General features: G+C 54.6%; 1 protein-coding gene across 1 annotated transcript in view; it reads right to left on the reverse strand.

Annotated features, from left to right (window-relative positions):
* Positions 1-4,241: 4,241 nt before the first annotated feature.
* LOC102559022 (L-gulonolactone oxidase) overlaps positions 4,242-15,091 on the reverse strand; it is a 37,426-nt gene continuing 26,576 nt past the window's right edge. Inside the window, exons 7-12 of the mRNA XM_014598260.3 lie at positions 11,277-11,384; positions 11,010-11,086; positions 8,344-8,493; positions 7,237-7,401; positions 5,806-5,896; positions 4,242-4,723 (exon numbers count right to left, since the gene is read on the reverse strand). Of these exons, the coding sequence (XP_014453746.3) occupies positions 4,595-4,723; positions 5,806-5,896; positions 7,237-7,401; positions 8,344-8,493; positions 11,010-11,086; positions 11,277-11,384 (720 nt within the window). The 3' untranslated portion in view covers positions 4,242-4,594. The remainder of the gene's footprint in view (positions 4,724-5,805; positions 5,897-7,236; positions 7,402-8,343; positions 8,494-11,009; positions 11,087-11,276; positions 11,385-15,091) is intronic.

Here is a 15,091-nt window from a genome sequence, read left to right on the forward strand (position 1 = left end):
CCCATTCTCCACAGACGGCGGAGGCTTTCTGTGAGAAACTAACTGCTTCGTGGTGGATTGTGGGCTCTTCCGGTCATCACCCCTGAGCTCATTAGGTGCGGCAGCAGTCTCCTACAGCAGTGCGTTTCACACGCTTCAGCTCTGTCATTAAAAATGAAACACTACTGATACACAGGCACGTATATATGTGCACGCACACACACATACATACATACATGACGGTGTTTTTTTTTAATCACGGAAAGATGTGGATGGGGGGGGCGTTTAAATCAGAAAATTTGGGATTTTTTTTTTTTTTATCAGAGAAAACCAGGATCCCTGGTTATGATTCCTAATAAAGTTTACTTCTTTAATTAAATCTTGGATTTGGCTTCTTCTGAGGTAATTAGTCCAACAGTCCTCTTCTTCAGAACCAGGGCTTGTGAAGGCTTCTCAGGTGGAGGGAAAGTCATCCCCTCAGCACCTCACAAAATGGTGGGAAGCCGTCCCCTCAGCACCTCATGAAATGGAGGGAAGCCATCCCCTCAGCACCTCACAAAATGGTGGGAAGCCGTCCCCTCAGCACCTCACAAAATGGTGGGTAGCCGTCCCCTCAGCACCTCATGAAATGGAGGGAAGCCATCCCCTCAGCACCTCACAAAATGGTGGGAAGCCATCCCCTCAGCACCTCACAAAATGGCGGGAAGCCGTCTCCTCAGCACCTCACAAAATGTGGGAAGCCGTCCCCTCAGCACCTCACAAAATGGCGGGAAGCCGTCTCCTCAGCACCTCACAAAATGGTGGGAAGCTGTCTCCTCAGCACCTCACAAAATGGTGGGAAGCTGTCCCCTCAGCACCTCACAAAATGGAGGGAAGCCGTCCCCTCAGTATCCATAGATTTCATAGACATTCGGGCTGGAAGGGACCTCGGAGGATCATCGAGTCCCGCCCCGCGCCCCAGGGACAGGAAGTCAGCTGGGGTCAAAGGATCCCAGCAAGACAGACGTCCAGATGTCTCTTGAAGGAGTCCAGAGCAGGTGCCTGCACCACCTCCGAGGGGAGTCTCTTCCAGACCTTGGGGGCTCGGACAGTGAAGACACTTTCCCTTATGTCCAGCCAGAAACAGTCCTGGAGGAGTTTGTGACCGCTGGACCTCGTCACCCCTGGGGCGCTGCGGTGAACAGGCGTCCCCCCGCTCCTGCTGCACCCCCTGATGTACCGTGCGACCACGTGACCGCCACCATTAGCAGTCCTGTCCCAAGCTGTTTGCAAAACCAGACACGTATTCAGTATAAAACCAGCTCAGAGACGAGTAATGAAGTGACCATGAACGAGGGGGACGCCCGTGCTAGTTCTGCGGTGGAGGAGCGCCATGGGGCTCGGCGTGCGGGTCGGCAGGAGGGCTCCTGAGATGCAGAGCTCGAGGCTGGGGAGCTCTTGTGACCCGTTTGGTGTGCTTGCATGTCCCATAAATGTTTCTCCTGGAGCCTAAGATAGTTGCTGATACTCACTTTTGGAGTCCTCTGTCATACGACATTTGCCTCTGTAAAACACAGACCCGGTGTGTGGCCGTACGATGCTCCAGAGTATTCTGGCTTGCTATTTCACTACCTCCAGGTCTGGTACCATTGCTTCCTGCCCATATTTGAAGGGCCACACACACACAAAGGTTCACATCAGCCTATTAGCCCAATCACGGGGGCCTTGTGTTTTCTAGTCATGCCCAGTGTTGGCTGCATTTATTCAGCTTCATAGCTGGTTTCCATTGCTGAGCACATGCTGCTTTTGGCAGCAGCTTAATGATAGACAATGTGTGTAGTGAGATTTCCTTGTATGCGATTATAAGATGAGGGGGTTTCCCCCCAGCCAACTACGGGGGGAAAAACTTGCCTTGTATTTAAGTAAATGCAGTATACATACACACCTACAGCCACACACTTTGGTTGGTGTGTATATATAGATTTTTCTCACGAGGAGGGGGGTGAAGCGCTGGACCAGGCTTCCCAGGGAGGTGGTGGCGTCTCCATCATAGTTTCATAGTTTCCTAGTTGGTCGGGTTGGAAAGGACCTGAGCAGATCATCAAGTCCGACCCTGCCATGGCAGGAAAGAGCACTGGGGACAAACGATCCCGGCAAGGTGTTCATCCAGCCTCCTCTTACAGACCCCAGGGTAGGAGCCAGCACCATTTCTCTGGGAAGTTGGGTCCAGGTCCTAGCCGCCCTGACACTGAAGTAGCGCCTCCTGATGTCTAGTGTGAATCTTCTCTCCGTCAACTTATGGCCGTTATTCCTCGTTACTCCCGGCAGTGCTTGGGGCAACAGGGACTCCCCCAGTGCCTGCTGGTCCCCCTGACTAGTTTGTAACAGGCCACCAGATCCCCCTCAGCCTTCTTTTGCTGAGGCTGAACAGGTTCAGGTCCCGTCGCCTCTCCTCGTAGGGCCTGCCCTGCTGCCCCCTGACCATGCGGGTGGCCTCCTCTGGACCCTCTCCGTGCTGGCCACATCCCTCATGAAGCGCAGCGCCCAGTGCTAGATGCAGGACTCCACCTGCGGCCTGACCAAAGTCGCGTAGAGGGGGAGGATCACCTCTCTGGACCGGCTCGAGATGCATCTGTGGATGCATGACAAGGTCTGGCTGGCCTTGCTGGCTGCGGTCTGGGAGGTTGGCACCCAAGGGGGTACGGAGAGCACAACAGATCTGTTGTGGGGTTGGGTGGGGTGGGGTGGGCCATCAGCCTACCCAGTGTTCACTGGCATTGGCTCCAGGCACCTGCTGGCACCTTATAGCGCAGCCCCAGAAAGGTGAACAGGATTTTCATGGCAGGCTGGACCCTGCACACCGTGTCCTTATGGTATGGATTCTTCCACTTGGCAGCCTAGATGTGGATGAGGACGGAGAGGGAGAGGGAGCTGTGCCACTATGCCACACGCATCAGATCTGGAGCAGGAGGGCATGACGATGAGAGGTGGAAGAACAGCAGGAGGAAGTCAGGCCAAACTGAGCCAGGAGGTCTTCATGTGCATGGCCTCTAGACACATTGCTGGTGTAATGTATTGTGTAAGCTAAATGTCATATGTGTGTGTGACAGCAGGAGGAGCTGCTCTGCTAAGTGAACCGAGCTGTAAAAACTGCAAACTGTATGAAAACTACAGCTCCCAGAGACCCTGGCAGCTAAGAGAAGGAGAAGGAGGAAAGAGGAAGTGGTGAATGAGCCGGGGAGCAGCAGCTGAAGCCGGGGAAGCTGCGGCACAACTGGGCACTGTAGCAGCGCATCTTGGACGTGCGAACAGCAGTTGTGCACTCTCGGGCCTGGTGGCTGGCTTGGGGCTCTCCAGATGTGGGGGAGGGTGCCAGCTTCTTTGAGTGAAGATCCCAGAGTGTTATTGCTTGATATCTGCTATTTCGCCATTAAGTGTATGTCCCTTAATGTTAATGTTGATCGATTTGTATTTATCTCTCCGTACCCCTTGGCTTGTGGCCTCGGTCCCCAGTATAAAATTGGGAATTCTCCTGCCATCTTCCTGTGCCAGTTCCTAGGGCTCAGTGCGCATGGAAACAGCCAGGGGCCAAGGTTTGCTCTTGACTGGCAGCTCAATTGCAGCTGCTTGCAATGAGCTGGGTGAAGCAGCCTATTTGCTAGTGGGGTCCTATTCTGCAGGTGGTGAAAGATCCTGTTCTGGATTCAAAGTCCCTCCAGGGTAGTTCTGCAGCTCTTTAACCAGGCAATGTTATTATTTTTGTTCGCTATCTTTGCCTATGGCACAAATTATCACCCTCACCTTTCCTCCATCTCCAGCTGTCCACGGGTAACGCTGGAGTCTGTGGCCTTTACAGGTCTGTGCCCTCTAAAACAAATCCAACCCTTGCAGGTGCTCAACGCCCTGTCCAGCATCCGCAAACCTGCTGGGTAGCTCTCTAAGTCTCTAACCATTTGTAGCCCTGCCTCACCCAAAGTGCCCCTGAGCGAACGCACAAGCCGACAGCACAACGGGACAGTTTCTCCTGTCTTTTCCTGCATACAACATGCACATCTCCCCCTCCCCAAAAACAGCTGCTGGAAGGTGCATGATATGGGGAATACAGGAAGAGCAGTTTCAGACAAAACCGAAATTAAAGTCTGCAGTGATCTCCGCGGAGCTGGCTCGGCACCCTCGCTGCTGCCGCCCCATAACTTATTACAAGGAAGGAGCTGCTCATTCTCCCTTTTAAAAGCAAGGTGCGTATCTTATTCTGGGGTGTGTTGCACATGAGAAATACAGTACTCAGTCAGGATTTTTTATTGAGGTATGAGCGCTTGGAGCTGTACAAGACACAAAGGAGACAGAGACTCAAGAGCAACTTAGCTAAGAGACATATAGGATCGTAGAGCCCTAAGGCTGGAAGGAACTTGAAGGGTCATCTAAACTAAATCTCTGAACAGATGCTGGATGCACTCCTCCTACGCCAGGTCAAAGCTGAACCACCCCAGGGGAGCAGTGCTCTTGGACAAGGATTGGGTTAAGTCCCAAGGGATCTGGGAGTAGAAGGGAGCTGTACCAGGAGCAGTGCCCCTGCCTCCAGGAATGGAGCACATGGCACCAGCTGTCCAGGGTTGGCATCCTTCCCCGTCCACCCTCAGTACAGCACCTTCTCCAGGTAGGTGTTCAGGAACATCCCTGTAGGATCCAGCTTCTCCCGGATGGAGCAGAACTTCGGGAAGCCGGGATATATCTTCTCAAAGTCCTTCCGGGTGCAGGCGTGAGCCTGCAAGAGAAGACCCCACCTGCTGCTCACCACTCGCTCGCCCATTTGGAGCTGCCGTGAGGGCCAAGCTGAGACATGCACGTGCGTGTGTGTGTGTTTATACATGCACCTTCACCTTGCTGGGCATTTTCCAGATCACAAGCACATCAAGATGCTCCATAATGACCCAGCCTGTCCTTCCTGTGTTCTTCCCGGCCTGGAAACAGACTAGGTCCGGTCCAGTCCACGTCTGGTATTGCCCCCTGAGTGCCAATGCAACCAGCCGTAACGAGGGGTGAACAGCTGCACAGAGGCCTGCTCCGAACAGGGGGACGAGTCTTAAGGAGAGGCTATCAGCACAGACCAGGCTATCCCCACTCAAATAACAGGGTTTTCTTTAGGGAGGGGTCTTAATCACCATATGTCCCAGGCTTTAGGGGACCACTGGGCCTTGCGAGATGTGGCTCACAGCTAAACCATGCCAGCTTATGTCCCATCTTCCTTTGGCTCTGAGGAACATCTCCCCCGCTTCCCACCATCATCCTATTGAAGGTCCTCCCTTGAACCCCATGAGCTCTTCACCTTCCTGCAAGTATGCTGCTGGTCATCCCACCAGAGAGGTGGTGGCATCTCCATCCTTGGAGGTTTTGAAGACCCAGCTAGACAAAACCTTGGCTGGGATGATCTAGTTGTAGATGGTCCTGCTTTGATCTTGCTGATCATCCTACCTGCGCAGCCCCACTCAGCCCTGCTCCTCCTGCCCAGTGCATGGTCCTCACTGCTGCTGGGGAAGGGAGCTAGGCATTGGGAACCCAGCTGGGGAACTGGGGAAGGCTGGGGGCTTCCCCCTGAGGCAACGTGGAGCTAAATACCCAGTCTGGTCCCACCACCTCCCTCCCCCTAACAGCCACCGCTCCCTCCCACTGGGTCTAAAGGCAGAGGATTCAGGAAGAACTGGTTCTGCAGTCAGAGGTGTCCACACTGCCTCCAGCCCACGCTGGCACTGCTCCATTGCCGGGGGCTGGCGTACACAGAGTGGGGCAACTGGGTGGCAAGATCTCCCCCCTCCCCACCCTGAGCTGCAGGCCTGTCTGTAGTGGTACCTTGGCCCAGTGTGGCCTCCCTCCAAACTTCTTCATGATGCCCTCGTAGGCCAACCAGTAGTCCAGTCGGGGTACGTCCTTCCCATAGGGCCTGGAGGCAGGGCGATATCAGTCAAGAAAGCACATTACCATATTTACTTGCATACAACACATCCCAAAGATACTATATATCTTGTTTTTGAGAAGCAGAATAAAGAGAAAAAGATTTTCCCATAGTTATGGGTTTAGAGAGCAGGGTGATGCCATACTTTCTTGCATACAATGCACACCTTCCCCCCAAAAATCAACCCTCCCCTTAAATTGGAGCGCATCTATTAAGCGGGGAAGGTGTAGAGCCTAATCTACAGCTCACTCATAAAAATGTAAGAACGTAAGAACTGCCCTGTACTGCCTGGGACCATACGTCCCTCTTGCCCAGTCTCCCGAGTTACGTAGCGGCAGGGAGCAGATGCTGAGAGGGAGACTGACATGGGTCTCACCAGGGTTTTTTACACCATTCCTCTTTTCCTTGCAGCCTCCAGCATTGAAGGTCCAGGAAGGTCTGATGCAAAGGCCGTGCCCCTTGCTCTCATGCTCAATAGTGACTGAATCTGGCTGAACTCTTCACTTCCACCGCATCTGGTGGCAACAAGCCCCACATTTTAACGATACGATGGATGGAAAAGAGCTTCCTGGTGTTAGCTTTAAATGGACTGCCTATTAGTTTAATTTTATAACCCCTCGTTCTTGTATGATGAGAGACAGTAAATCATTTCACTCACTCACCCTCCCTTTCTTGCACAACTAAAATTGAATGGTCTCCATGGGTGGATCTGTACTTTTGAAAAGAGCTAAGGGGCTAAAGAGGCTATGAAATAAGCTAGCAGACAGCCAAAATTGCCCTAAGAAAGGGCAGCTCGATTAGTGGAACATCAAGACCGTTAAAAAGGAGAGACAATTGTTAACACCGGTGGAGTGAAGAACAATGAGACATTACATCGAATGACCCCCTCAGCTGCCTGAAGAGTAACCCATAGCTGTGGTACTGAGGAGCAAGGTGTTTCCAACCCCAGGCAGAAAATCACCTTCCCCACTTAACAGATGCACTCCAATTCGAGGGGAGGGCGGATTTTGGGGGGAAAGGTGTGCATTGTATGCAAGAAAGTATGGCACCACCATGCCACTTAGGCGCCCTATTCACCAGCCCCTGAGCCTGTGGCACTCAGTGCAGACACACCAGGACCCTAAGAGAAGCCAAGTGGGAACAAGGTACAGACCCAGCACCTACAGCCCCACCTGATACCCCCACGCTGTCACCCCATGTTCTAGGTAGGGAAACTGAGGCACAGCACACAGAAGTGGCTGGCCCTCCTGGATCTGGCCCTCCTGGTTCAGGTCCCCCTGAACCTCTGCAGGTATCACCGATTAGCGCCTCCACCCACCGGATCCCACCTGTACATGATGATGTTCATGTAGCAGCTGTCGCGCTGGAAGCAGGGGCTGAGCAGGATGCTGTCTGCCCGGGCGAAGCGCACCTCCACGGGGTAGTGAGCCACCACCTTGGGGCTGCTCTCCAGTGCGGCCTTCAGCTCCAGGAGGGCATCCTTTGTCTTCTCACTGCCCAGGAAGCAGACACCCCCCACCCCACAAAGGCAGGTGAAGCACACAGCGGCAGTGAGGAGCTATGCCAGCTGCCTGGGATCCAGTGGGCATCCACTGCCCCTTCCTTTCCCAAGTGAGCATCCAACTGGCAAGAGAAACCCAGCCTGGCACACAACAAGCCAAGCCCTCCAGCTCAGGACTTGTCTCCGCTCTCCACTGACATGTGCACTGCTCGGGAGAGATTTCCCCTGCTCCTGGGATGCTTAGTCCAAGGCAAAGGCCCTCAGTGAAGCACATGCTGGTGCCCAAGGCTGCCCCGTTACCCCTGCAGGGAGCAGGCAGTGAGTCTGAGCTGGGAGGCTGGAGGGTGAGCGGGGCGAGTGGGATGGTGGCACGACCTATGCTAATTGCTACAGGAGTGTAACGAGAGCAGTGAAGGCAAAGAGGTGCCACAAACAGGAGGCAACGCCTGCGGGTCTCTGTGTCTATCAGGGGGTTCATGCTCCCAAGTGGACGTCACATGTTGGCAAGAGGCTGGGGCAGTCGTGAGACCTGCAGTCCTGTCCGGCTCTGGCTCTCGCTGTCTCGACCATGTGGCAAGGCCGATATAGGAGGAGGCTGCTGAGTGCTCACAGCCCCCAGTGTCCTGCTGAATCTCTCCCTCCCAGATTGCCAGGCCCTGAGCTCTTGGCCTGGCCCTTTTGGGAATGGGGTTGTTGGCCATACGGAGCTGGGCACCTGCCAGCTCCCCTGGTTTTGGAGCAGTGGAGGTTTTTGGAGCATGCGTCCCACCCTGGCACTGCTCTGCGGAGTCTGGGTCTGGCCTAGGTGTGGTGGGGAGTGGGGGAGATGCCAGGAGCTATACAGCCTCCATCCCTCCCGGCAAACCCTGGCAGAGTGGGAGTCACAGACACATGGACCCAGCCACCCCCCAGGCTCCCATCCCCAGCATCTCACATGGGGATGGCCCAGTCCTGGACATGCTGCTTGAAACGGCACTCGTAGTTGAAGACCTTGTAGCTGAGGTCGACCTTCTCCCCCTTGCTGGTGAAGAGGAGCCAGAAGAAGCCGCGGTTGATCCAGGGCACCAGGAAGGGCAGGAACGTGCTGCGGGGAGGACACTGGGGTAAGAGCAGCTGGCACGGGCCCATTCTGCAGGGAACTGCAGCTGCTGTGCACGGAGTGGGACAGGAACCGCTCCACCCATGCTGCCTTCCAGCAGCCTTGGGGCATGTGAAGAGGAAGGGCTGACCCCAATGTAACCAGGCCCAGTCACACCAGTTCTGCTGCTGTCTGTCCATGCCTATCCCAGGGCAACCACTTGCTAAAGGCAAGCAGGATGACATCTGCCCCCCCGCTGCCTGGAGCTATGGCACAGAGATATATCCTGGGATAGATACACATCTGCCCATGTGTGATCCCAGGGTTGCTTACACTGGAGTGCAAAACCAGTGGGGATGGCACTGGGGTCAGCCATCATTTGCCTGTGTCCTCGGTTAGGTAGGAGAGCAGCAGGTCAGGATAGCAGGCCCCAAATGTGTGTGCAGGGGTGGGTCCCAGGGATCCGATGGTGCAGGTGCACCGTGCTTCGATTCCTCCTCCACCCAGACATTAAACCAAGCTCCTGGGAGGCACAGGGGACTTCTACTGGGGCAGTGCTAACTCATTGTCATCTCCCTGATCCCTGTTGATCTCTCTCCACTTCACAGGTGCTAGCCACCCTCTCTCCTTGGTAATGGCCACTGTCAAGATGCTCAACACCGCGGCTGTATTATGAATCCTAATAAGAGATGTACATTTAACTATAATGATACACTCTCTTTTGGTTATTTTGACTATTTTTTGCCTAGTTTGTTGTGGGTTTTTTAACTTCATATACGATCTAAAAAATTAGTGACCATTTTGACAAAGCTATATTTGTTTTTGCTTCGATCTTAAACTAAGTAATATAGTTCTTGCCTGTTAGCATATGAATAAAGCTTCTAGTTTCTCTTTAGCAGGAGAAAAATATGCACTGTGTTATATGTGACAATGTGCCATACCACCTGTACCCCCTTTTCATGAACCGAGATCCGCCCATGCCTGCATCCAACCCACTGGGTACTGGATAGCAGGATCATAAGCCAGGAAAGTCCCCTCTGAGGCATCACCTGGGAATCCAGGGACCTGGAATGTCTGCAATCCCCTGGAGGGATCCCCCAGATCACCATCGCAAGCCCACCCTGTCCAGCTACACAACCGGAAGCCCCGACCCCAGCCAACAACCTGCTGGTGGTGACAGCAGAGAGAGGTGAGCACTGCCGACGCACCACTGCTGCATGGTGCCAGGATGGGCACTGCCCCTTTTCTCAGCAAAACAAGGATGTTCCTAGCACCAGGGTTGAATTCAGCACAGGCGGTGTCTGTCGGACTAAAAATCCCAACCAGGTGCCCTGACAGACGGACAGACAAGCACTGGCACCTCGGCTCTGTGGACACTGGAGGGCAGCACAGTCCTGTGCCAAATCAGAGGTGCCCCAGGACCAGGCTGCAGACTGTTTTGGGACCGGGGCATGTTTGAGTGACAGATCTTCCACCTCAGCAGCAAGGAATTGGGACGGCTAAGCCATTGCCTAGAAGGAGGCAGCCCCCCAAGTGCTAAACACCCAGCAACAATCCCTCCCCACCATCTCTCTCTCTCACATGCACACATCAGATCCTTCTTGGGCACGTCTACAGGTGCGCTTTAATGTGCATTCGCCTATTTTCATGTGCATTAAGGCATCACAAAACCCTGTGCTCTTTAGCTGATGCACATGAAAATAGGCTAATAGGTTAATTTTTCTAATGGCTCACAATGAAGGGACTAGATTTAATGTACATTACCCAAAATTTATTAATTGACCATGCAGACATGCCTTGTGCCTTCACACAGGCTGAATTCCCCCAGAAATCACAGGGCCCCTCCGTCTGCAGCACCGCCCAGCCACGGTTGTAAAGTGATGACTTCCTGGTTTCATACTGTGACCCCTTGTCCTTGCGCGGGAGACAGTCAACAAGCAATCCCTAGTGACTCTCCTCACCATTTAGACTTCTGTAAACCCTTCTCATGCCCCCTCAAGCATCTCTCTTCTAACCTGACCAGGCCTGGCCTCTGTAGTCTCTCCTCTTAGGGAAACACCTCCATGTCACTCGTCATCCTTGTCACCCTTCTCTGCACCTCTTCTACTTTCTGAGGCGTGGGGACCAGAACTGGGCACAATATTCAAGGTCCGGCCTCGCCATAGATTTATACAGGGGCATCCATGACCCTTCCTGTTTTGTTTCCTGCACCAGTGACTGAGACTGGTACGTTGCAGGAATGGGGAAACTGAGGCACACAGCCATGCACGGACTCACCCATTTCCTCAGGAGCTAAGCAGCTGAAACCTTATTTCCTCAATTATAATATGCACTTCCATTTCCAGCAGCTGATTCTTGGGGGGAAGGGAGGGGGACGATGCATGTTCCATTCATGAAAATATGGTATCTTGTAGGGATAGAAAATGACCCATGGGAAATACCACTCAGGAGCTCCAGGACGGGTGCATGAACCCACCCTCTTTCTCCCCCAACACAGTGCCAGCCCCCGAACCAGGCCCTACCTGACCCAGAGCAGGAACTCCAGCAAGTAGTAGCCGATGGCGTAGTCCCAGAACCAGCTGCCCGTGGAGGAGGGAGGCTGCAAGGACAGGGCAGAAGGCTCTCATCAGACGTGCGTGGGCATCAACCAGCTGCTCTGATGTGCGTGGGTGCAGCCCCCATCCCCACTCCCAAACCGGGGCCCGGCTCAGTGGCAGCACTGGCACGGCCAGACTGGGGCTGGGCCAGGGGGTCCCTGGGGCCCCTTCCAGCCCGGCAGGAGGCTGCACCTTGCTGGTGTGATCCTGGTAGATGACGCTGACATTCTCGCTGTGCGGAAACCAGAGGAAGCGGAAGTACTCGGAGCGCTGCAGGTGGCTGTCGAGGTTGTCCAGGACCTGGGCGAGGGGAGGAAGGAAAGTGGTGCTGATGGGATCTGCTGGGTCCGCTGCTTGCAGACCCCCGCCCCCTCCACGGGGAGACAGACCGGGCTGACGGGAAGCCAAGATCGAAGTGACTTAAGAAAGTTTGGCAGAGCTCGAACCCAGAACCTGTGACTCTCAGGCATGGACCCAGAGCAAAAGCCTGGGCCATCCCCAAAGTCAGCCCCAGCCCCTCCTGCCCTTCCTAGCCGACGTGCCAAGCACCGGCCCAGGCCTGGCACCATCTGTCATAGCAGCCTGGGGCCGAGACCCACCGTGCCTGGGGGCAGCAGCTGGATCTGGGCAGTGAAGGGAGCTGTCTGAGGGTCCAGACAATGCACCAGAAATCAAATCCCCAATTCTTCAAGGCATCACCTTTCAAATTCATCCCAGGCCAATACTAATGCATCCAGCAGCCCCACTCACCCAGATGGGGCAGGGTCTGTCTGTCTTGTGCTCTGAGACAGATGTGCCCTTTACTCTGAGGCAGGGGGGAAGTATCATGCACATGCCTGTCCTTGCAGAGGCGGTGCGTTCACCCCACGAAGGGGTTCCCAAGAGATTTCAGCCTGGTGGAAACCACTCAAAGGACCTGTGTTTTACCCAGGAGCATGCCTGGTTGGGAAGATGCTTGGGGTAGAGATGAACAGACTTCGGAAAGTTGCACCCAGCCCACATGTGCACCTCCATCCCTACCCCATGTGCCTCTGCTGGAGCAGGAGCTTGGAGTGGTTGGGAGCTGGGGGCTGAGGCCAGGCTGGGGCAGGTCTTGTTATAACACCCCCTCCCCTCCTGGATTAACTCAGCCCCTGGACCAGGAGAGCTGCTCTGGGCTCCATCCCTGGCCTGGCCTCCTCCGCAGCCCCTCCTGTCTCTCCCGGCACCACGTCTGTGCCCAAACCAAAGGCTCCAACCTCCACCCAGCCCATCGCCTGCTACCCCGTCCCTGGCAAGGCCTCTCTGCTCTCCCAAATATTGGCTGAGCTCTCCCCTCCCATGGCAGTCGGTCGGCCAGGCCATCCCTTCAGCAATCACTTGAAAAGAGGATGACTCCAGGATAGAAAGGTAATAAACCAGAGAGAATCATGGAATCACAGACAAGGAGGGAGGGAAGGGACCTCAGGGGGTCACGTCTAGTCCAACCCCCTGCTTCAGCTAATGGCCAGGCTAAGAGCTATTAGAGCTACTGTCACAAATACCCATTAGAGCCACTGATAAGAGGCCAGGATCAGGGCCAAAATTATTAACACTTTATGCTCCCCTTGCTATGGCTTGTCCAGGGGTCTCCAGGCTGAGACAGCGGGACCTGAGACCTGCAAAGGAATACCGTGCTTCAAGGAGAGTCAGCATGGGAGGGATAGACAGGGGCCAGGATCTGCATCAAATCTGGCCATGCAAACACAGGACACAGCCCACGGGGTGTGTTATCTCCATGACTTCCACCCCTGCAAGTCTCAGGGCACGCAGCCCTTGCTCTGCCTCATTAGACAGGATGCAAGGAGGCCTTAACGAGCCATCACAGGGAACAAGACGAACGCAGGCTACACACCGAGGTTAAGTGACTCGCATCACTAGTCCGCAGTGGGATCTGAGTTCAAATCCCATCCCACCAAGCCCCACATCAGTGACCTAGCCAGGAGGTCTTCCTCATCCCAGGGGCTCCAGACACCCACACAGGCCTGTGGAGGTGGGGAGGGGGTGGATATCACAGGCAAGTTGCCAAGAAGAGATCCCTATAGGGGACCAGCCCGGCTCCTGTCCCGATTACCTCTCTTTACCCTACCCCCCTGACAGCTCCCTCAAGCCAAAAACCCCTGGCGGCCAAACTCTTCAGAGCAGAGCTATCCACATGACAAGGGCCCAGGACCCGGGCTTCCAGCCCTGCTTGAAGACAACATCTGCAGGGAAGCACAGCAGCATTTCCCAGCCTCTGAAGCAAAGGCAGCACCCTCCACCACAATGCAGCCACACCACCCCGGTCTCCCAGCCCTGCAGCAATCAGATCAGAGGCTGCTTAGCTTTGCAAGTGCCACGCCAGGGCCTGAAGTCAAACCATAAGGGGTTACTTCGAGGCAGAGGTCCCAAGCACGACTGGATGCAGAAGGACTTTGCTCAAGTAGCTTTGCCTCCTGCTGCTCTGCTGCCTCCAGGCTTGATCCTGGAGAGCCTGTGGAAGACTTCTGCCTCCCTACCCAGCCACCTTCCCACAGGAGCTGCTGGCTGGATCAGCGTAATGGAGCTGCAATGGCCCTGCTAGCCGAGAGAAGGAAGCGTCAGCCCAGGGTTTTACTGGAAGCTCTGAAGAGAAACCCCAGGCCAGAGAGCAGCACAAGGCAGGCTTTAAACAACCAGCACCCCCCGCTCCTTCCCAGACATGCACTATGCATACGGTCTTGGAGAACTCGGTTTCAAAAGTTAAAGCCCCCGCTCTCCAGGCCTGCTATTATCTTCTTCCACCTTGGGGAATCAGCCAGCACGGATGCTGAACGGATCAGGTCAAGGGCAACTGCCAGCTGAGAAGGGGATGACTATGGATGAAGGGCTGTCCTGTCTCAGGTCTATCTGCACTGCTCCACATTTCCGAGCACCCTGCAGAGGCTGGGAACGCCTCTGCCCCATTTCAGACAGGGAAACTGAGGCAGCAATGAACTGCATTGGATCCACGATGGCATCTGTACCATGGGATGGGGAAGGTGCTGGGATGGGATGTCGAGAGAGGTCCAGAGGCAGGCAGCAGATGGTGGAAAAGGCTCTTACGAGGGGCCGTGCTAACAGCCTGCCAGTACCTGAAGGGCTGCCATAGAGAAGAGGGAAACCCCTGTTCTCTCTTGCTGCAGACAGCGGGGTGCAGAACAAGGGCTTGAAGCTGCCGCAAAGTAGGTTTTGATTAGATATCCAGAAAAACTGCTTCGCCCTCAGAGCAGGGAGGAAGTGGAATAGGGAAGGGGGACTCTCCATCACTGGAGGTGCCAAGGACTGGGTGGACAGACGCTGGTTGGGGGTGATCTAGACGTAGCGATGCCTGTGCTCTGCTGTGGGGATTTCCCAGGCTTCTGGGCTTTGCTGGGTTCATAGATTCATAGACATTAATACTAGAAGGACCTCGCAAGATCATCGGGTCCAGCCCCCTGCCCAGGGGCAGGAAGTCAGCTGGGGTCAGATCACCCCAGCAGGGGCTATCCCAGTCAAGGAGGATGCCCCCTCCCCTCCTTTCTGCTCCATGGGTCAGGGGGGTTTCTAAGCCTACCCCAGGGGCAAGGATGCAGTCTCTCCCGGCACGGGTTATGCTGATCCTGCCATTAATTGCACCTTTCTGCTTCATTCCTGCGGCACCATGTGGTACGGCCTTCTACCCCAGAGGTGGCATTTTCAGTGGCACTGTAAGAAAGCATGTTGCCTAATCCCTTTCTAGGAATTTCTTGGCAAGACAAAGTCGCCTACACCGAGGTCTTGGGATGTGCTGATATTCCAGGCATCCGTTCTCCTCTTAGCCAACATCGACTTTCATGGCTTGATCATAAGTGGAGAATGGGCAATGGAAATATATATATATATGTATATATAGATACATATACAGTCAAGGATCCCTTGTATGGAGAACTTGTCACAGAAACGAGACCACACAGGCATGCTTAATCTCCACCGCAATGTTTGCAAGAGAGAGATGACCGCAAGGAACAATG

The sequence above is a fragment of the Alligator mississippiensis genome, chromosome 1 (assembly GCF_030867095.1).
Source record: "Alligator mississippiensis isolate rAllMis1 chromosome 1, rAllMis1, whole genome shotgun sequence".
Classification (NCBI taxonomy): Eukaryota; Metazoa; Chordata; order Crocodylia; family Alligatoridae; genus Alligator; species Alligator mississippiensis.